Source organism: Hoplias malabaricus, chromosome 2 (genome assembly GCF_029633855.1).
Source record: "Hoplias malabaricus isolate fHopMal1 chromosome 2, fHopMal1.hap1, whole genome shotgun sequence".
In the NCBI taxonomy this organism is placed as follows: domain Eukaryota; kingdom Metazoa; phylum Chordata; class Actinopteri; order Characiformes; family Erythrinidae; genus Hoplias; species Hoplias malabaricus.
This window is the reverse complement of record NC_089801.1, coordinates 27,541,726-27,563,310: the sequence shown is the minus strand read 5'-3', so window position 1 is coordinate 27,563,310 and position 21,585 is coordinate 27,541,726. Positions and strand designations below refer to the sequence as shown.

Genomic DNA, 21,585 nt, shown 5'->3' with positions numbered 1-21,585 from the left:
TATGTGTGTGTTGTAGGAGAGTATCAGGATGATGGAGGGAACTGCCATGCATGTGACAGCACCTGTAATAAATGCAAAGGACCAAAAAATGATGACTGCATCTTATGTCCTGCATCCCGGTGAGAAGCATTGCTTGTTCTAGACATTCCATGAACTCTTTTTTTTTCCAAGACTGCAGGATGCACATATTGAACAGTTATTCCTCCTCTTGGGGAATGTGGCCATGCATTGGACTACTGGCAGATCCATCTGACTGAACTCAGTAGGTGTTTTGGCAATTGACAAATTGTGCTTGTCTGCTTCCCTCCAGGACCAGAACTGGCTTGGCCTGGTTTAGAAAATCAGATTAATGCAATCTGACAAACATTGCATACACATTATTTCCACTAAAAATTATGCAACTTGGAAATAAACTAAATAAACATTTTTCAGGTGCCCGGGGAACAGTTGTAGGTTCAGTGCCTTTCTCAAGGGTACTTCAGCCATGGATGTTCCTGCCGGTCTTGGAGATTGAACCTGCAACCACTACCAAGCCTGGTCCTCTAACCATTAGGCCACAGCTGCCCCATATTCTTGTGTAACATATAATTGTAATTTAAATTTCAAACATTTGTCATTTTATGTAACTGCTGCATAGTACTTAAAATGACAATTGTCATTGCTGATAATAAAACCACTGTTTTTAAATCATCTCTACTAAACAAAGTTTGGGATACAATATTATTATACCCAAGAATAGAACAAAGCCATGCACATGATTTTGTAGCACTTTTTCCCTTGGTGCAACTCATAACAAATGAGGTGATGAATAAATTATACTCACTTGCCATTTTATGTATTACAATATAGACATATATTTACAATACGTACAAATAAATTTGGCTTGACATGTTGCACTCTGTAGCTACATGTGAAAATTTGTGTTCATACAAGGAACTAGGGATGGTCGGTATCCACATTTTTCATATCGAAATACGGTCTCAAAATATAATCTCGGTATTAGGTATTACTGTGGGGTGTGTGCACTGTCGAGCTGCGCTGTCTTAGGTAGCGATAGTGATATATATGTGAACACAAAGTCGAGAGAAGGGTTTGTACATTTGTGCTGTACATTTTAGCTCAGCAAAGCCCGACAGTGCACACCAACAAATGTGCTGACGATTAAAAAGCACGTTTCTCAGAAAGCAAAAAGGAAGATAAAAGGTCGAAAATTAGACTGTTCTACACTGTTTAGAAGCAGAGCTGGTAAGCTAACAGGCCCTTGGTTTAGCTAGGGTGACCATATTTGAGTTTTCAAAAAAGAGGACACATGGTGCAGCACAAATGCTTCCACAATCATGCAGCTATGCTGCTGAAATTTAATACATAAGCAGATTCTTGTTAAAAAGATAAACAATGACTTTGTGGACAGATTCCTTTCCATTCAACATTTGGCCTAAAGAATTTTTTTTTCATAATTTCTTATTGTTTATTATCAGTGAAACCTGTTATTTTCTGTTCAAACCAAACTTCAAAACTGAAGCCCTGTATTAAAGTGACTTGTTTACACCAGAAAGCTCATGATCATGACAGAAACTGACGAGTTTACTTTATAACTGTGTTTTTTAGACGTTACTAAAAGCAAGCACCACATTTTATCAAACAGAAGTAATATAGACTCAAGAAATGATCAGAGCATCGCAGACATTTATGTAAAAATACATATATTTCATATTTTATAAGGTCTGGCTGATAAAATGTGCTGTATTCTGGCTTTAATGATATGGAGAATTGGCCTGTTTTCTTCTAAAGTTAATGTTAAACAGAGAAACTGCGCAGCTGTAACTGGATTAACTCGTCAGAAAGTCAGTAACGGTCAGGTGTATGTCCGTGTATTTGTGACGTTATAAGGACCGAGGTGACGACTTTCAGTTTTGTAAAATATAGAGCAGAAAGTGAACGGCTCGTTTGACACATAAATTCTTCCAAATACGAAGAAGAGACTATGATAAATTGCCTTAACAACCTTCAACACATTTCTGTTCGCGGCTCCAGTAAAAACCGTTATATGGAGCGAACCTCGGCTGACAGTGTTGTAGTGATAAGTACAAGCAGGGGGCGCGTGGCGAAGTGTCTCATTTCTGCTCTGAGCGCCGACCCCTTGAACACTGGATCCCGGCGCGCCCCTTTTGCTCACTTACAACGTCATCATACGTCATCGAAGTGCACACTTCAAAAAAGGGATTAGGGCTCATTGTAAGAATTGGGCCAGGGGGTAGACTGTGAACGGCAAAATCCCGGACAGATTTGGAATCCCAGCCAGACGCATTTTTTAGGCCCTGAAAAGAGGGCATGTCCAGCGAAAAGAGGACGTCTGGTCACCCTAGGTTTAGCACACCACAGCTAATTTTCCAGCGAACTGAGGATAAAAAAAACATAATTAGAGGACAAAGCCTCATACCTGTGAGCACAAAGTCGAGTGAAGCGTCTTCTAATAGTATTTTGTCTGTTTTCATCCTTCTTCCTCCCTTAACTCAAGCTCAGCGCTAAACTCGGGCTACTGGGCTTGTTTTTCTCCACCCGCTTTCAGACTGTCACCTCTGCAGTCAGTGAGCTCCCACAGCGCCCCCTCCCCGTGGCTCATTTAAATGCACAGAAAATATTTGACCAGTTTCTTAAAGACACAGAGATTTGAAACAGCACACACACTCATTTTGATATACTGTCTACATGTTTAAATACCACGGTATAGGGTATTATCGTTATATCGTTATACAAGGAACACAATAAAAAGTAATAGAAACATTCTGATGAAGTGTATTTTGTCTAACCAAAGTTATAACAAAAATTCCCAAATGGAAAAAGTCTTTCTTAAGGCTCTAATACCATCAGATAAAAGTAATATTTAGTTGTGATTCATAATGGTAATCATTCCACAGCTCTAGAGTAAAGTAGCTCAGCTAATCTGTTTGCAATCTCATATCTCAGATGGTGGGATGAAGGCCGCTGTGTGGTGCACTGCTCAGATGGAAAGTACCAGTCTAATGGACACTGCCAAGTATGTGACCACACCTGTGCCCAGTGTGTGGATGCAGGCCCTGCCAACTGCACCAGCTGTGACAAAGGTTAGAGACAACTGCTAAATACAGACTTAACATAAATCTTTTTCTTCTTACACGTTTAATGCCTGTAGGATTTAATACTGTCCTTGTTTCAAGAAGTAAAGTGTTGTCTCTAAATAAATGACCACTAACAGGTGTAATTGTTTTTTAATGTTGGATTTGACATTTAATATTTCAAATCGAAACATAAATAACAGATTAACTTATTGTGTGGAACAAGCATGAAACAAAGTGGCAGACCTAGTACATTGTTATGTTTATTTATTATTTATATATATATATATATATATATATATATGTAAGGACAGCTGAAATATCTATACTGTAATGTCTATAGATAAGTTTGGTGTGGATCGGTACCTACACAGTGGAGAGTGTGTGACTGCATGTCCAGAGGCTCATTTCCATACAGCTCTGAAAACCTGTGAACCATGTCCAGACCACTGTAGACTCTGCTCCTCTGCCTCACACTGCATCAAGTGCAACAACTCATATTATCTTAACCTTGGAACCTGCACACCACTGGAGTGTGGAGAAGGTATGAGGTCTTCACTTATTATTTACTGTTTTTCCTTTGTGTTGTGGGAGGAGAGAAATTAATTAATGTTATATATTGATATTCAGGGTGTGGTCCTAACTTGCTTGTGGTGATTCCGGGTGGGCTCCAGACTCACCATGACCCTGAACATGATGAATCGGTTACAGAAAATGAATGAATAAATGAATGAATATATCAAATTTCCTATTATAAGAGTGTGGGTATAATTATGATTATTAAGAAAAACATCTCAATCATTTCTTGAAAAAAAAATGTATTATTTAACTAATTTTAATTAAATGATTTCATACAAGTAAAATGGATTGAAAATTAAAGTCATCATATTATATTATCATATAACATTCAGATTTAATTATATACAATTTAAGACAAAAATTTGTAGCCTTTTTCTGGTGTTGATCTGTATTTCTACACATTAGGTGTGAGAGAATGGGGTTGGGGTGGGGATGGGATACCAGTAGTAGTTTTAATTTTTTTTTTTTAAAGTTTATTCATTCATTCATTATCTGTAACCGCTTATCCAGTTCAGGGTCGCAGTGGGTCCACAACCTACCTGGAATCATTGGGCTCAAGGCAGGAACACACCCTGGAGGGGGCGCCAGTCCTTCACAAGGCAGCACACACACACATTCACACCTACAGACACTTTTGAGTCGCCAATCCATCTACCCCAGGGGTCTCAAACTCAATTTACCCGGGGGCCGCTGGAGGTAGAGTCTGGGTGAGGCTGGGCCGCATCAGGTTTTCCACAAGAAAAGCTCTTACAAAAACATTCCAATGTTATCAAATGTCTTTATTTTTATTTTTTAACACAAAATAAGATGAAAAAATAAATAAATTAACAATTCATAAGAAAATAAATAAAATCAATCAGTAATAAATAAATAAAATGAAAATAATAATAATGATAATGATAATAATAATAATAATACAGCAGATGTAGAACACTGAAGAAACCACATATAGTTGCTGACTAGAGAAATGTAATTATTATTATTCAGATTCAAATGTCTGTATTAACAGTTCTTTAACCTTTAACTTTCTGAACATGAATGGAACATTGAACATAAACAGTTATGAACTTGGCTTCTTCTGCCTACTTCTAACTGCTAGAGATCTGGCAGCGCTTCCTCTTGCATAGCCGAGCCACATTTGGCTTAAGGGAGGAGGCAGTTGAGACCCTCAGTAGGGCTTGAAGATGCTCGTCAGTAAGTCTGGACCTGTACTTGGACTTATTGAAGTTCAAGGTAGAGAAGAGCTTTTCGCACAAGTATGTGCTCCCAAAAAGACACATGGTCCGCTTGAACATTCGGGAAAGCTCAGGGAAGCTGGGAGGCAATTCTCTCAAAAATTGCCCGAGCTTGTCTGCTTTTCCACTCACCTCCCTGAACTTGGCTCTGAGTTCAGAGTTGCACTGCAGGTCAATGAGCTCCATTTGAAGCACAGGGGGGGCATCTTGCACATCAAAGGAGAAGGGGGTCCGCAAAAATTTGAAATGCGGCTCTGTGCGTCTTGAAGTCTGCAAATCTATGATCAAATTCCTCCTGTAGCATCAAAATGGCATCCACATACTTCTCACCACTGAATGGTGTGCCTGCATCCATGAGTGCCTTGCATGCTGGGAAATGGCAAAGGTTTGTTTGAGAAAGCTGGGCTTTCCATAACATAAGTTTCGCAGAGAATGCTCTCACGTTGTCATAGGCAGCACTGACAAGTTGCCCCTGGCCTTGTAACTTCTTGTTCAGTACATTAAGCTCATGTGTAATATCAACAAGAAAAGCTAAGTCCATGAGCCATTTGGGATCACTTAGCATGGGAACAGCAACCCCATCTTTCTCCATGAAGGCTTTCACTTCCGCTCTCAACTCAAAAAATCTCTTCAATATGTTTCCCCTGCTGAGCCAACGTACCTCGGTGAAGTAGAGCACATCCCCATATTCTGACTCCATTTCCTCTAATAAAGCACGGAACCTTCTGTGCTTTAAGCTCCTGGATCTGATTTGGTTGATGCATTTCACAACTACAGACATCACATTGTCAAACTTCAGGCATTTGCTGCAAAGGGCCTGCTGATGGATAATGCAGTGCAGAGCAATGGCCTCTTCCACACTCTCCTCTTCCAGTTTTTTTTTAACAAGTGCCACCAGTCCATTTTTCCTCCCTGTCATTGATGGCGCTCCATCGGTTGTTATTCCAACAAACCTCTTCCATGGCAAACCGGCATTCTCAATGGCATCACACAGCTGGTGAAATATCTCCTGAGCGGTGGTCTGGCCATGCATTGGAATTACTGTGAGCAACTCCTCTGTGACTTCAAAATTGTCATCAACACCACGGACATAGATTGCGAGCTGGGCAGTGTCGGTGATGTCTGTGGACTCATCAAGAGCGACTGAGTATACACTGAAACATTTTGCTTTCTCACACAGTTGATCATAAACGTCACTTGACAGGTCAGAAATGCGCTCTGCCACGGTGTTGGCAGAAAGGCTGATGTTGCTAAACTGACCTTTCTTTTCTGGACAGACAATACTTGCAGCCTGTAATATGCACTTTTTGACAAATTCACCTTCTAAGAATGGCTTTCCTGCTTTAGCAATCATCTCACTAACCACGTAGCTAGCTTCGACTGCTGCATCATTCTCTTTGGTTGCTTTCTTAAAGAAATCTTGTTGCCTCAGTAGACATGTTTTAAGGTTAGCAACCCGGTTGGCTCTCTCATCTCCCTGGTATTTTGCATACTCCTCAGCATGTCTAGTTGTGTAATGACGTTTCAAATTGTACTCTTTGTGCACTGCAACTTTCTCTGTGCAAATAATGCACTTTATGAAACTATTATGAAATATTAGTTCATATATATAAATAGTATATATTTCATAATATACTATTTATGAAATATTGCACTTCCCACTTTTCCTGAAATTGTCTGTGCTCATCACAAATCTTTCTCTTCACTGCAGGCTTTGAAAAAGACATGTTTGGGGCTGTATAATATATATAATTCCACTTGGTGTCGCTGTCGGGTTGAAGTTTCAGTTTCAGTGTTTAGCCGATGAGTCTTTTCCGCTTCTTTTTCTGTCCCGTTGAGCAGCAACTTCCGGGTTCAGACTGGACGCCGAAGCGCGTGAAGCGGGAGCAGCCGCGGGAATTGCGCATGCGCCGCGTGCATATAATGACAAATACAAAATGCACACAAATATGCTTATATTCGCAATAAACCCGGCCGATGTCCCGCACCCTGAATATATCCCACCGTGATTGGTAGGTTGATTCAGCTCCGCACACAACACTGAAAAGTGCCAATCATATCAAACTCGCGGGCCGCGCTAACATTAAACTTTCATATTAAGGCGGGGCCACAAACTATCGTCCTGAGGGCCGCGAGCTTGAGACCCCTGATCTACCCCAAAGTACTTAAAACAAGTTTGTTTTCATAGTTTGATTTTATAATTTTTACAATGACTAAATTCTTACTCTGTAATATTTTGCTCTCTTGTTTTAATAATAATAACTTCCCTTTGATAAATGTAATTTAATTTAATTATTCCCTGCCTCAAACATGTTAAATAATCTCAAATAGACTTGGGTCCTGACCTTATATGAGCTACCATTATTTATAAAAATGAATAAATTTAGCAGACTTCTGAATATGAGCATTCTTCATTCTATCAATGAATGTGCTGATCTTCGTTTTAAACGTGGGCTTATTTGCCTGTAGGGGAAGTTGAAGACCCAGAGTATGATGACTGCATGACATGTGAAGAAGGCTGCAAGAAGTGTGTCCTCTGTAAGTGCTGATCAATTTTCTCAAATCTCAGATGTAACATAATTAACAAACATTACCCTTACCACCTCTTCTTATGTAAATAAACCACGTAGTAAATATATGAAAGCTCATGAACTTTATATTATAAATTACACTTAAATATAATGGGGTGATTTCCCAGACAGGGATTAAATCTAGTCCTGGATTATTGCTTCCCTTCAATTGATTTTTTTTAAGATTTCCAGGTTTACAGTGTGGTACTTGAAAATGTGTGTTAACCAATCATGATCATCCCCACCTTTTAGCTGGTAACCAATTACATGCTTTCTGCCTTGAAGGCAGTGCTGCCTCCAGAACCATTTTGGAGTGGTGATTTTGCACATGAGCCCAATGCTCGGGGAAAAAATCAAGCTAATTTTTATAAGCCATTTGAACAGATTCATCAAAATAATCGTGTTTTATTTTCTTTGTAATTGCCTTAGTGATCATAACTCTTACTTCACTATCCATGTATTTTTATGTAATAATTTTCATGTATATCTTAAAATCAATGTAGAATTTTATTTAAATATTTTGCAAAATATAAATTAGTGACTGAAAATTTCAAACTGAAAGATTTTCCTCAGTTGGCCTTCATCAGGGCAGAAACTTCATCATCTGACTCGATTAGCCAAAGTAAAGACATGAAAATGCACACAAAATGAGGATGTTTCTTTTTTATAAATTAATAAGCTTTTTCTTGATAGACTGTGTATATTATTTACCGGATACTTTAACTGTTATCTTCTGTTCCAGATAATCCCAAACACTGTCTATCCTGCATTGAAGGCTATTATAAGTAAGTGAATTGTTCTATTACTCTGAGAGTTGTCTGTGTAGAGTAGACAGCATTAGCATTATCCATGAATACAACAGAGATAGGTAAAGTAGCTAAAAATTATATTATAATAAAAGTATAAAATGAGCAGTCACAAAGCAGCACAGATGCTGTAGATAACACAATTGCATTAAACTCAAATATAATGAGTTCATAACTGCTAATGTCTGAAATACAACTGAGTACAATTTAGATCATGTTTTTCCAAAATGTTAAAGTATCATTATCCTGAAGTAGTTATTACCCATTTAAGGACTTGAACCAAGTGATGTGCTGATGTGTGTGTGGTGCAGGTACGAGGAGGGCTGCTATAAACATTGTCCTGCTAAGACGTACCCTGTAGAGGACACCATGAGTTGTGTGTCCTGTGAACCTGACTGTGTCAGCTGTGATGAGGAAGAATGCCACTGGTGTGAGACTGATTTCTTTCTTTCAGGTAAGACTTAGTCATTTTACAATGTGCAGGTACATTTTGTTTTGCTAAAACTACAAACAGAACCTTTAAAGTCCAAATATGTTCCTTAAAGGTACACAGTAAAGTGAATGTTTGTACTAAAGGGTATTGATTATGAAATCAAATAAGGGTAATTAATACTTTAGGCTTGTGAAATGATGTTCACAACATGTCAGTCATTTTGTGTATGTATAAAAATTGCAAGCTTGTATCTGAATGTGTGAACAAGTCAAAAGCAGCCTGGGATAAAAGTGTGGTGTTTATTACAATAAAATTTATCACTAGATGGGACCTGTTTGCGTGAGTGTCCAGAGGGGTTCTACGGTGACGAGGACAGCCAGGAGTGTGAGGAGTGTCACACAAACTGCCGGTCCTGCAGTGGACCTGGAGATGATGAGTGTGAGAGCTGCTCTGAAAACCTGGTTCTGGCCAGTGGAGAGTGTGTGTCTGATCAGGACATCTGTCCGGCTAAGACCTACCTCTCAGGTAGAAGGCATAAATACCAACATAGCACTAATAAAAAAATAATAAAATCTGCAGATAATTACAAGGCATTTCTCTTCCCTTTATTTATTTTTTAGTTTCATAATTTTATTTGCAGTTTCCACACACTTCTATCGCACTGAAAAAGAGAATGATCTTTTAAAACAACCTTGTTTATGTGCCGTTCAGATGATGGAGAGTGTGAGGCGTGCCATCCCACATGTGAAGTGTGCTGGGGTAGGCTGAAGAATCAGTGCAGCACCTGTGCGACAGGTAAGAGCTTTTATCTGTGAATGAGTGGGTCTTCAGCCACGTTACAAGTCCTAAGGTCCCGTTTGAAGGGCACACTTTTGGTGACTTTAAAGGCTTCTGCAAAATAAAAGCAGACTGAGTCACAATTAGCTTACACTCCCTTTGAAACAATACGTTTTATAAAACAATAAATAAACTGGACTAAAAGCACAAAACATAATTTACCTTTTGCATTTAAATTGTAGACACAGATTATTATCCAGACCGACTCTCCCTGAACATGTGAGGGGCGGCAGGGGTAAACTTTATAGGGGATCAACATGAACCCCCTATAAAGTGAACCCAGCCTGTGTGTGTTTATACTCATTTATACACTCCCCAGACCTGTTGTATCTGTACACTTATGTGGTCAAAACTGGAGCATGTATCACAGCAGCTTGGAGCTTGTCTCTCACACAACTCACAGTAACACTAAACACGTATACTCTCTGCCCTCTGTGCTTAAAAAACCCACCAGGACATCTTGGCACCTGCTCTGCCTCATGTCTCATACAGAGACAAAGAAAAAGGTTTCAGATGAGTTATGTTTGTGAGAAAGTGTGTAATGACACACATGGGCCATTTTTGTGCTCTAAAAGGCTAAAATTAATCAAGAAAAAAGCATAGTACAAAATTGTGCTATGGAAACCTCTTCCAACCCAATTATTTATTTTAAATATATGATTTATCTAAGAATATTTCAGCTGTATTTGAAATGTATGTGGCTTTGTTTCAGGGCGGTACCTGAGCACTGAGCAGCTGTGTGTAACAAGATGTCCAGCAGGCAGTTTTGGCAGTAAGGAGAGTGGACAGTGTGAAGCATGTCCACAGGGCTGCGCCCAGTGCCAGGACACACAGCGCTGCACTCGCTGCCAGTCCACTCGCAAAAGTGCACTCTATCTTCAGAATGGACAGTGTGTACGCCAGTGCTCCAGGTCAGAAATATGGATTATTATTCCTTTATTGTATGTATTAGGTGGAGTGGCACTGTGGAGTGTTAGTGTGTGCATGTGTGTCATACAGATACAGGTGGATCAGACACAGCAGGGCTGCTAAAGGTTTTAAAGCCTTCAGTGTCACTTCTGGCCTGAAAATAGTCCACCAATCAAAAATATCCAGTCAGCAGTGTGCTCTGTCCACTGATGAAGGACTAAAGGAAGACCAACACAAACTGTGCAGCAACAGATGAGCTACTGTCTCTGAGTTTACATCTTACAATGTGAACCAAGTAGGTAGGTGTGTCTAACAGAGTGGACAGTGAGTGGACACTGTTTAAATACTCCAGTGGCACTGCTGTGTCTGATCCACTCGTGCAGTGTCACTGCAGCGCTGAGAATGAATGATCCACCACCCAAATCACACCTGCTCTGTGGTGGTCTACAGACCATTGAAGAGCAGGGTGAAATGGGGATAAGAAAGTATGCAGAGAAACAGGTGGACTACAGACTGTAATTGTAAAACTACAAAGTGTTCCTGTATGGTCAATGAGTTAGAGACAAGGTAAGTGTTCCTAATCCAGTGGTCATTTAGTGTATATACAGATCTATGAACATGCAATTAGTCCTCACTTCTGCCTTCACATACCCCTCTGCCAGTCACTTGCAGCTCAAACAAACCAGCTTTCAAGTTGACAGGATAGGTTTCGTAGGTTTATGGTGTAAGATGTACCTGGCTGTTTGAATTTGCCTGTCTTTAAAACACTATACATTCAAAGGGGAATATCTCAGCCTTGGTGCTTAATGCTCATTTTACTCATGATTGTGGCATATAAATAACACCATATGAACATTAACATATGAAAAAACTTGATTTCCACAGTGAACATAGTTATTTTTACATCCTGCCACTAAGTCACACAGCTCCAGGGACCTGGAGAATGTGGGTTAGATTCCCACTCCGGGTGACTGTCTGTGAGGAGTGTGGTGTGTTCTCCCTGTGTCCACGTGGGTTTCCTCCGGGTGCCCCGGTTTCCTCCCACAGTCCAAAAACACACGTTGGTAGGTGGATTGGCGACTCAAAAGTGTCCGTAGGTGTGAATGAATGTGTGTGTGTCTGTGTTGCCCTGTGAAGGACTGGCGCCCCCTCCAGGGTGTATTCCCGCCTTGCGCCCAATGATTCCAGATAGGCTCTGGACCCACCGCGACCCTGAACTGGACAAGCGGTTACAGATAATGACTGAATTAACTCTTTACTCCCGTAGTTACTTACTTGAGTTAATTAAATTAAAACATTAATTAATAAATTGTACAATGTACAATGTTTAGAACATTGCACTATAATTTTTAAAAAAATCAGGATTAGTATTAGTTTGCATATGTGTTAAGATATTAGCTCTCAATGATATTAGAACATGATGCTTTCTATGTAAAGATGTAAGGTTTGCATGTGAGATTATACTGACTGTTTGTTTCTGTGTGTGTGTGTGTGTGTGTGTGCCTGTACAGAGGTTTCCCGTCAGGCCTGGTGTGTAAGAGTTGTGCACCAGGTTGTGCATCCTGTGAGCGCAATGCCACAAACTGTCTGAGCTGTCAGCAGCCTTTACTTCTTCACAAATACCAGTGTGTGTCCTCTTGTCCCCCAACACACACTCCACAAGGAGGCAAGTGCGTGCAGTGCCCACAGGCTTGTGTCCTGTGCTTGGAAGAAGGCCAGTGTACAAGTAAGATCAAAACACACTAGGGGAAGTTACTCTTTGTTCTCTCACCCTTGCTCTCTCTCAAATACATGCATCTCCATTTTTGTCCATTTTTAGTTTACTACATCATTATTTCTCTAACTGTGGTATGCGTACCACTGGTGGAATGTGAAGCAGCAAGCAGTGGTACACTATGTGAGCTTGAAAAATATAATCAATAACTGAAAATCTGAAACTAAAAAATGAGAGTTAATTAGAGTCCTAAAACACTGTTTAACAGCTCCGTGCCTCCTTCACCTACTGATACAGTGCTGGGAGCCGCTGGGAGCACCTGCTCCAAGCGCTGCGCTGTTTTCACCTATTGAAGCACGTATTAAACTGATTTCTCTTCATGTTTTTATTATGCTTATTCCCTCAAATTGTATATGTTCTCATATATGTAGAATTGTGTTTAAAACATTACATTTAAGCCTAATTATTTGTATTCGCTGTATATTTTTAGTCATTATTTTAGAATAACTGTGTAATACATGCACATTACAAATATTCAAGCAAGATATTTATAGGATTGCAAGGTGTTACTTGAATGCTTTGGTTTGATTCTAGGTGGTACTTGGTCTAAAACATTTGAGAACCACTGTACTACATCATTTGAACACAGCAGCTGTCCTTCACACTGTAAAAATCATGATAAATGGACCAATAGAACTTGCTCATAAATTATTTGGAACTGTAACTTACTTTTTAACTTTACTAAATTACTTCTCCTGTAACGTTAATATTTTTAGAGATGCATGTTTTTGATTGGACAGCGACGAAATTAATTTACATATATATATTACCATTCAGCCTGCAGCAATTTAGCCCTGTCCGATTCCAGACACTGTTATTCAGAGTGAAGTGTTTCCAATGGCTTTCTTTCTGAATGAAGCAGTAAGGAAGATTTTATGTAAAAACATTTACACTGTTAGGACTTTTCTGATGTTCTGATTGCATGCAGCCACAAAAATACCACTGAGATCAGGTACTGCAGCTGGCTAATTTTTTTTAGGAAAACAAAAGATGCAGATGAAATTGAAGTGCTAATACATTCTATTAAAAATTGTACATAACTTTTTACACAAACATCTCAACAGAAACCATTTCTCTCTCTCTGTGCAGAGTGTGAAGAGACTGCATTCCTACATGAGGGAAAATGTGTGTCAGTGTGCCCTGGTGGGTTTTTTGAGGACACAGAGCAGGGAGCATGTGCTCAGTGTCATTCAGACTGTGAGCTGTGTGATGGTCCAGGCCCTAATGACTGTGACACATGCTCCAATCCTGACAAAACCCTCCACAATGGAGCATGTCTGTCCTCCTGCCCCACACATACATACAGAGACAGCAGATCTGGGGAGTGTATGGGTGAGTATTAGCACACACACATAGCCTAGGCTCTGTTTACATCCAAGGGTATGCAAAGAGAATATTGCCCAGGCCTAATCTCCAGACGCTGGACCCATAAACCCATGGAGTTCAGACCTACATTTCCTTCCTGACATTAAAATCAGCCATTATAGTGACACCTTGTCACTATTTCAGATATTCTGTACAAAACCTAGTTTATTCTGCCCACTGTATGAAGTAGCTGGTTTGTTTAGGGACCAAAAATTAGTCTGACACATGTGGGCACTGTATTCTTTAGAAAACATGATATAATTAGGCAGCACAGTGGCACTGCAGGTAGTGTCGCTGTCACACAGCTCCAGGGTCCTGTCTTTGAGGAGTTTGGTGTGTTCTCCCTCTGTCCGTATGGGATTCCTCTGGGTGCTCTTGTTTTGTTCCATGGTCCAAAAACACACATTGTTAGGTGGATTGGCGACTCAAAAAAAGTGTCCCTAGGTGTGATTGTGTGAGTGAATGTGTGAGTGTGTGTTGCCCTGTGAAGGACTGGCGCCCCCTCCAGTGATTCCAGGTAGGCTCTGGACCCACCACAACCGTGAATTTGATAAGCAGTTACAGACAATGAATGAATGATAAAATTAGTTCATAATAATTTTCATAAACACTGTTTGCTACTTTTTCTTGCTAAATATAGCTGATTCCTCAGTGAAAGAACAGACATTTACACTGTGTGCACACTCTTAGAAAAAACTGTCAGCTCCATCTTCTCTCTTTGTGACTGGTGTTGACCAGTGTGTCATAGCTCCTGCCAGACCTGCTCTGGTCCACTGGACACAGACTGTACCAGCTGCTCTGATGACCTGAGGACTGACAGTTACGGGCGCTGTGCCACACCCACCACCTGTCCCATACATCACTACAGCAACCGCGAGGGAGAATGCCACCTGTGCCACAAGCACTGCCATCAATGCTCCGGCCCAGAGAATAGCCAGTGCCTCAGCTGCTATACTAACCACTACCTACTCAGTGAGTCACAAAATACGGCAGGTCAAAGACAGGTGAAGAGAGTCCAGAGGGTAAAAGTTTATTCAAGGTGTTACACCTTGATTTATTAGCCACTTATAAGTCATTGATTCATTTGATACTCAAGAATCTCAATATAATTAAGTAAATTTAGTAAATTTACTGTTTTTCTATAAACTTACTATTTTTGGCATGTAATATTTTCAGAGAGACCAGGAAACAGTGATGCTATTGTAACTAGTTTCAAAATTTGTTTTTCAAAACAATTTAGTGGTGCATTAAAAATAAGTCCTATCACATTTGTGTTCGATCACATTCATTTAAATGTTTTTTCAATTATTTAAAGAAACACTAGGTAATATTTGGGTTATTTGCTCCTATGGCTCCCCCTAGTTCAATTAATTTTTACAGCACTGTACTGAAACAAATTGAGGGTAAAAGAGGGGTGTGGTTTCCTATTTTTAAGCTGTACTCTTAAGGTAACAATTTTACGTAATGTTCCTTTAAGCTGACTGCACATGTCTGCTTCATTTGTCAGTTTTTCATCTAATGAGGGGTCAGGTAGATGTGTGCAAATAAACAAACATTTACAGAGACACATCAGGAGTCATAAAAATAACTACATTTCTAACATGTAGTTGGTGCTTGAGAGACAGGCCTTCAGAGCCAGAAGTGAGAATTTATTATTATTTTAGCTGAAGATGTTCTGTCATAAATAGTAGCTACATACTACCAGCAGTGTTGAAGCAATAGGGTTCATCAAAATGGGCTGTTTTACACTGGCACATGGTTGTCCTTCAATTAAAGACATTATAGATTATTCCATTTACTTATAGGCCTGGATTTTTCAGACATTTTGTACTAATCCCGTTTGAAGCATGACCTCCCCAATAAGGGGGACCCACACTATGAAAGATAAGCTTCACAGAAAAAAGCTATTAGATTTTTACAAAAAATGTTTTAAAGGTAATTAAGTACCTCTACTAACACACACCTATTATTGTGGACTTGCAGATGGTATGTGTGTAGACGAGTGTCCTACAGGTTTCTTTAGCGGAGAGACGGAGAGATGTGAGCCATGTCATCCTAACTGCCTAAGCTGCATGGGACGCCACAGTCACGAATGTCTGAGCTGCAGACCTCAGCTTTACAGAGAGGGCAAGGAGTGTGTAGAGACCTGCCGGCCTGGGTGAGCACATACAGACACAGACACACACACAGACAAAATGTCATCACTCTACACTGTTTAGATATTGTATACTACTACATACTATGCATTGTCTAAAATAGTGACAACAAGAACTAGAAACAACATGGAGAGTGCAAACCTTTTTATTTGAGACAACAGAGTGCATCTCCCTTGGTCAGTAAACTTCCTGACATTAATTTTCTTGGACACAAATAATTCCAAAGCATAGGAGAAACGATCAAATACAGGTAGAAAGCGAAAGGAGTGGCTGGGGGAGACCCCTTAATTTCAAGAAGGGGTCTCAATTAATCAAGAAGGGGTAGCAATTAATGGAATAAATAATAAACATTAAAAAGGCAAAAGAAAAGGGGGAACAATACCTCCAAAAGGTTGCCTATGCATCCTCTGCTGAGACCTGAATTTTAAACATATTCACATATATGAAAAAAAGGTCCCAACTCTTCCCATGTACCCCAACAAAGTAAACCTGGTCTGTTTCAATTTCAAGATATAACACATCTCTAAAACAATGGTAAAAAAAAAAGCTGCAATTTAAAAGTAAAAATATTGCATAGTGTTCCATTAAACTTCTTATGGATGTGTCTATTCTTCATTCTTCCATCCACCTCTAGCAACTGCAGAGCGTAACAGAACTGTGATGATGACAGCAGCTCTGACAGGACTCTTTTAATAAACATAGTTTACACTTACCTGGTTCCTATGGGAGTGGCAGCTCAATATTCTGCTCTCTTGTAGTGACTACAAAAGTCCACTGGGTGCTGGGACTGGGAGAGTAAACTGAAGGTACCTGCGTGGAGAAAAGAGATATTGAAAAAACACAGCTAAGACTTAATATGACTGCAGAGAGATGTCTCTTTAAACTGGACATTTTTAAGTTTGGGTAGTTTAGATGACTGCAGGACATTGAATGTAGGGTCAGCATTAGAACATTTGCAAGCATTATTCTTAATTTGTAATTTTTATAAATTCTAAATATTCTTTTACACATAAACATTTTAATAAAAACTAATTTTAACTGGAACTTACCTGAAGTCATGTGAAGTCAATTTGAATCCCCTTCTACTGCTGGACATCATTTTACATCATCACAACAGCTTCTCTCTCTCTCTCTCTCTCTCTCTCTCTCTCTTTGTGTTTAAGTCACTACGCAGATCCAGACTCACGTGTGTGTGAACGCTGTGAAGAGACCTGTTCAGAGTGTGTGCGAGGTGGAGCTCAGGGCTGTGTGAGCTGTACAGAAGGGCTGCTGTTGTTAAGGAAGGAGGGCCAATGTGTTTCCTCCTGCCCCTTGCACCACTATCACAACATACTCCACAGCTCCTGTGAAGCCTGCCACCCTTCCTGCAAAACATGCACAGGTACCAAAGCCCCTCGTGACCTCAAAGACCATTTTAGAAAGTCTTTCTTCATTGTTTGTATTTGTTGTAGTTATGTACTGTGTTAAGTTAAAAGAGTAGCCAAATATCAACATTTTCTTCAGTGTCTTTTCATGTAATGGTTCTTCGATTCTGTACTAAACATATTTTAAACATCGCTGCCCCTAGAGGCGGACCTGCTCTGTGGAGCATTGTTCACAATTCCAATCATTTTTTTTATAAAAATTTGTAACTGGAAAAATTCTAACTGGAGTCCGTACAGCCATTAATATAATCTAAAAAGTGAGACCACACCTGAGAAAGTTTATTTTGTTGCTTGTTACATCTAGAAATAAGGGCTAAGTGACCAGATTTGAGATGGTGAAAAAGAGGACGTTTCCGGGGGAGGGGTGACTACGTCAGTAGTCGTCCACCTGAACAATTAAATGTTTACAGAGAAGGTTATCGACCAATACCGGTAGCTCTACAGTCAGACCGTGCAATCAGAAGATTTTAGGCTACTTCACCACTCACCCTTCTCACTCAAGCGAACCAATCGGAGTAGGGGAGGGCGGGACTAGTTTGTGAACGAAACGCTTCTCGAAGTTGTATGTAAGCTGTAGAAAAACAAAATTCCAGACGTTTGTGAAATTCTGCCTGGACATTTTTTAAGTCTAAAAAAGAGGACATGTCTGGGTAAAAGAGGACGTCTGGGCACCCTAGCTATATCTCTCATTAACATTTACCTCACCAATTTTCAACCAAATGTCTGCATCTACAGCATGGATTAATTACTTACTTATCTTAGTTTTCTTGTCCAGTAGTTTCCCTAGAATGAATATGGACAACTAAATTAAAAACATACTTACAGTGGGTTCCATTTGGCACGTCCAGAAGCATAAATAAATAGTGTTTGTGATACAGTCAAGGCATATTTAAAATGTAAAATATTATTTCATGTTTCAACAGTTCTCATGTTTCCTTTATCTTATTTAATCCTTTTTGTTTGTTGTGAATGCTTCTACTTTATATGAATACTGTCTCTGATTTCTCTTTGGCAGGTATAAGTGTGGAGGAATGCAGCACATGTCACACTGGATACACAATCTCAGAGGGACTGTGCGAATCGCTCTGCGGTGTGAGAGAATATGTTGTGTCTGAGGTAAATTGAAACCATTTCAAAATCCTTTAATCCATACCAAATAAACTGAATAAAATAAAGTAAAAACTTTGGAAATTTGGAGTCACACAGCTCCAGGGACCTGGATGTTGTGGGTTCAATTCCCGCTTCGAGTGACTGTCTGTGAGGAGTTGGTGTGTTCTCCCTGTGTCCGCGTGGGTTTCCTCCTGGTGCTCCAGTTTCCTCCCACAGTCCAAAAACACACATTGGTAGGTGGATTGGCAACTCAAAAGTGTCCGTAGGTGTGAATGTGTGTGTGTGTGTTGCCCTGTCAAGGACTGGTGCCCCCTCCAGGGTGTATTCCTGCGTTGCGCCCAATGATTCCAGGTAGGCTCTGGACCCACCACGACCCTGAACTGGATAAGCGGTTACAGATAATGAATGAATGAAAATCTTGTTAACCAGTGTTATCATTCTTTCAGACCAAATCTATTCTGCAGTATTGATACACTTTTTGCATTTCCAGAAGTAAAGGTATCATAAACTGAATTACTTTTTTTCTACAGCACAGAAAACTGTAAATACTGAGGTAAGGGGGAAACCCTAAGAACAGGACTGCAGAAATATATTTTAACAAGTTGTTTTTATTGGAGGGTGTCATGGTGGCGCCTCAAGTAGAGCTGATGCCACATAGCTCCAATGTTCTGAGTTCGAACCTTGCCTCTGGTCAATGTCTGTGAGGAGTTAGGTGAGTTCTCTTTGTGTCTGCGTGGGTTTCCTCCAGGTGCTCAAGTTTCTCTCATATTCCAAAAATACACTGATAGGTTATTGTAATATTGGTTGACTGATTGGCTGTAATATGTGATTGTGTGTGCGATGCCCTGTGATGGACTGGCACCTGGTCCAGGGTGTGTTCCTGCCTTGCAACCAATGATGCTGGGTAGGCTCTGGACATTCCATGACCATGTTTAAGATGCGATTATGTTTTAGATGAAATGGTTATGGAAACTAAAAAAAAGTAAGTGAATGATCTCGCTGTTCTGTCTCTTTACAGGTGGAAGGTTATAAATGTGAATCCTGTGATAAGTCATGTTTGGGATGTAAAGGACCAGGCCAACACAACTGCACCATTTGTTCTACCGAGTATATCCTCACCACTGAGGGGCGCTGTCTGCCCTGCTGTAGGAACAAGGACCCCGTAGAGGAGGAGACTACAGCAGAGCAAGAATGCTGTAACTGTACACAGACCAGAGGTAACTCAGAAACTCAGTATAAAAGCTATGCACTCGACTACAGACTTTACATGGGAAAAAAACATCAGCAACCAAGATGGAGCACAGGAAGCTGCTATAACAAAATAAAAGTCCTTAATCGGCAAAATGCAGTAATGTAATTCATTTATGTGTAAGGAAGAGTAATTCACACTAGTCCTTTTTGCTACCAGGAAATACCAGTTTTTTTTCTCCATACTTTCACTTTTATTTGAACAAGACTTTTAACCATACTTTCACATTAATATTTTCTCTGTATTTTTCCCACCACTAAGGATGTTATGGTCTGCCGAGTCCATAAACTAAGCACAGAGCAAATTCATAAATCCAAATAAATAAATGCAAAGACTAAGCTTTAACATGGTCCAGAAAATAATGCAATTCACCCTGTGGTTTGAATGCAATGTGTAAATTTTGCATTTTTCTAGTAGTTCTCTGCCCAGTCACTAATTTATCTGTCATCTTCAAGGCCAGTGTATCCTCAGCTCAAACTATGCCTTACACAACCTGGAGGAAGAGGAATATCCTGGCAACCTGTCGCTCTTCATCACCACTTCCATCCTGCTGCTGCTGGGCCTGGTTGCAGTAGTCATCCTCATCAGACGCTCCTCCAAAAGACCTACGCCAGACACTGCCATTGCCCGTGGATATGAAAAACTGGGCCACAGCAGTGGTAGGGACAGCTACCGTGAAGGTATGACATTATCATCCTACAGTTGTGGTGGATACTCTAGTGCTGCAAACAACCGTGAGGACCAGCTAGTTGACCTTGGGGATGGCCGGGTGGATCGGGAGGACGATGAGGATGATGATGAAGATGAAGATATTGTGTATATGGGGCAGGATGGTACAGTTTACCGCAAGTTTCGCTATGGGCAACTTGGAGAGGAGCCAGAAGATGAGCTGGAGTATGATGATGAGAGCTATAATTTCAAATAATTTTAGAAAATCTACTACAAATATTAGTCTCTGGTGAAACATGAGGTTGGCACAGTTTATTTAATGTCAAAGTTGCATCAAAGAATGTATGGCTGGCCATATAGGTCAAAACTTGATTGAACGTCTATAATAAAGCTGTTAAATACGATTTATTATATTTATTATTTTTATTATCAAAAATATTTCAGCAGTTTGTTTTAGTTTACAGGTGCTTGAACTACAACTAAAGCTTGTGACAATGAATTAGACAACTCAGAAGTTTAATTTTGCTTTTCCTACTTTGTATTGTGTTGTTTACTGTTGTTGTAGCAGACAAAACCTGCTTACACTTTGCCCTGTGGGTCCTTGTTTCATCTGGTTTCCATATTTGCATTGTGTGAAGTAATACATTGTGCTAAAGCAACGCTGAAAAGTGTTCTTATGCAACATTAAAGGAGCATTCAGTCATTTTCTCCAGTGATTCTTCTTCATGGTTTGAAACAGCCATTATGCTAGTGGTCTGGATGTGTCAGGGATTGTAAACCAATCTTAACCCATAAGAGCCCAGATAAAGTTCACCAAAAAGCCAAATTATGCAAAAAATTATAAAATAGACCAAAGAAACAGCTTGAAACTCGTTTTCTTCATTTTTCATGCCATATTATGTCATTATTTGCAAGTTAAAATCACAATGTAGCAGAATATCACAACAACTATTTTGTAATTGGCATTTCTGTTCTTGAAATAGGATCAGAGAGGGTCGTATGTAACACAGGACAGCCTGCTGAAGCATTTGAATGGTTAAAAAAAAGTTGGAACACACCATTTAGAAACAAAAATATTGTTGTAAATAACCATTTCTATGGTCTCTATGTAGTTGCACCCCCGCTCTATAAATGAGGTCACATATACACAATTTCATAAACTCATTCATATTAAACTCAAACAATTTCATGACTGCATCCAGGATGTTCAATAAATATCACTTAGTGACATCATGATTTAAAGTGAAGGATGAAGCTGTGTAGGGAATTTTCCAGACCTTATTTGTGACACATATGTCACCATGGGTTCTTATGGGGTACAGATGGCTGCCCCATGTGAGGGACCTGCTCTATTGAGCATAAACGGGTTCATTC

The 21,585-nt window shown here is 39.9% G+C and overlaps 1 protein-coding gene across 1 annotated transcript in view; it reads left to right on the top strand.

Annotated features, from left to right (window-relative positions):
- pcsk5a (proprotein convertase subtilisin/kexin type 5a) overlaps positions 1-21,504 on the top strand; it is a 38,573-nt gene extending 17,069 nt beyond the window's left edge. Inside the window, exons 21-37 of the mRNA XM_066657910.1 lie at positions 17-119; positions 2,968-3,104; positions 3,439-3,639; positions 7,379-7,447; positions 8,222-8,264; positions 8,597-8,739; positions 9,043-9,243; positions 9,430-9,513; positions 10,268-10,466; positions 11,976-12,190; positions 13,328-13,570; positions 14,342-14,575; positions 15,587-15,761; positions 16,923-17,140; positions 18,199-18,299; positions 19,312-19,510; positions 19,998-21,504. Of these exons, the coding sequence (XP_066514007.1) occupies positions 17-119; positions 2,968-3,104; positions 3,439-3,639; positions 7,379-7,447; positions 8,222-8,264; positions 8,597-8,739; positions 9,043-9,243; positions 9,430-9,513; positions 10,268-10,466; positions 11,976-12,190; positions 13,328-13,570; positions 14,342-14,575; positions 15,587-15,761; positions 16,923-17,140; positions 18,199-18,299; positions 19,312-19,510; positions 19,998-20,467 (3,035 nt within the window). The 3' untranslated portion in view covers positions 20,468-21,504. The remainder of the gene's footprint in view (positions 1-16; positions 120-2,967; positions 3,105-3,438; positions 3,640-7,378; positions 7,448-8,221; positions 8,265-8,596; positions 8,740-9,042; positions 9,244-9,429; positions 9,514-10,267; positions 10,467-11,975; positions 12,191-13,327; positions 13,571-14,341; positions 14,576-15,586; positions 15,762-16,922; positions 17,141-18,198; positions 18,300-19,311; positions 19,511-19,997) is intronic.
- The last annotated feature ends 81 nt before the right edge of the window (positions 21,505-21,585 follow it).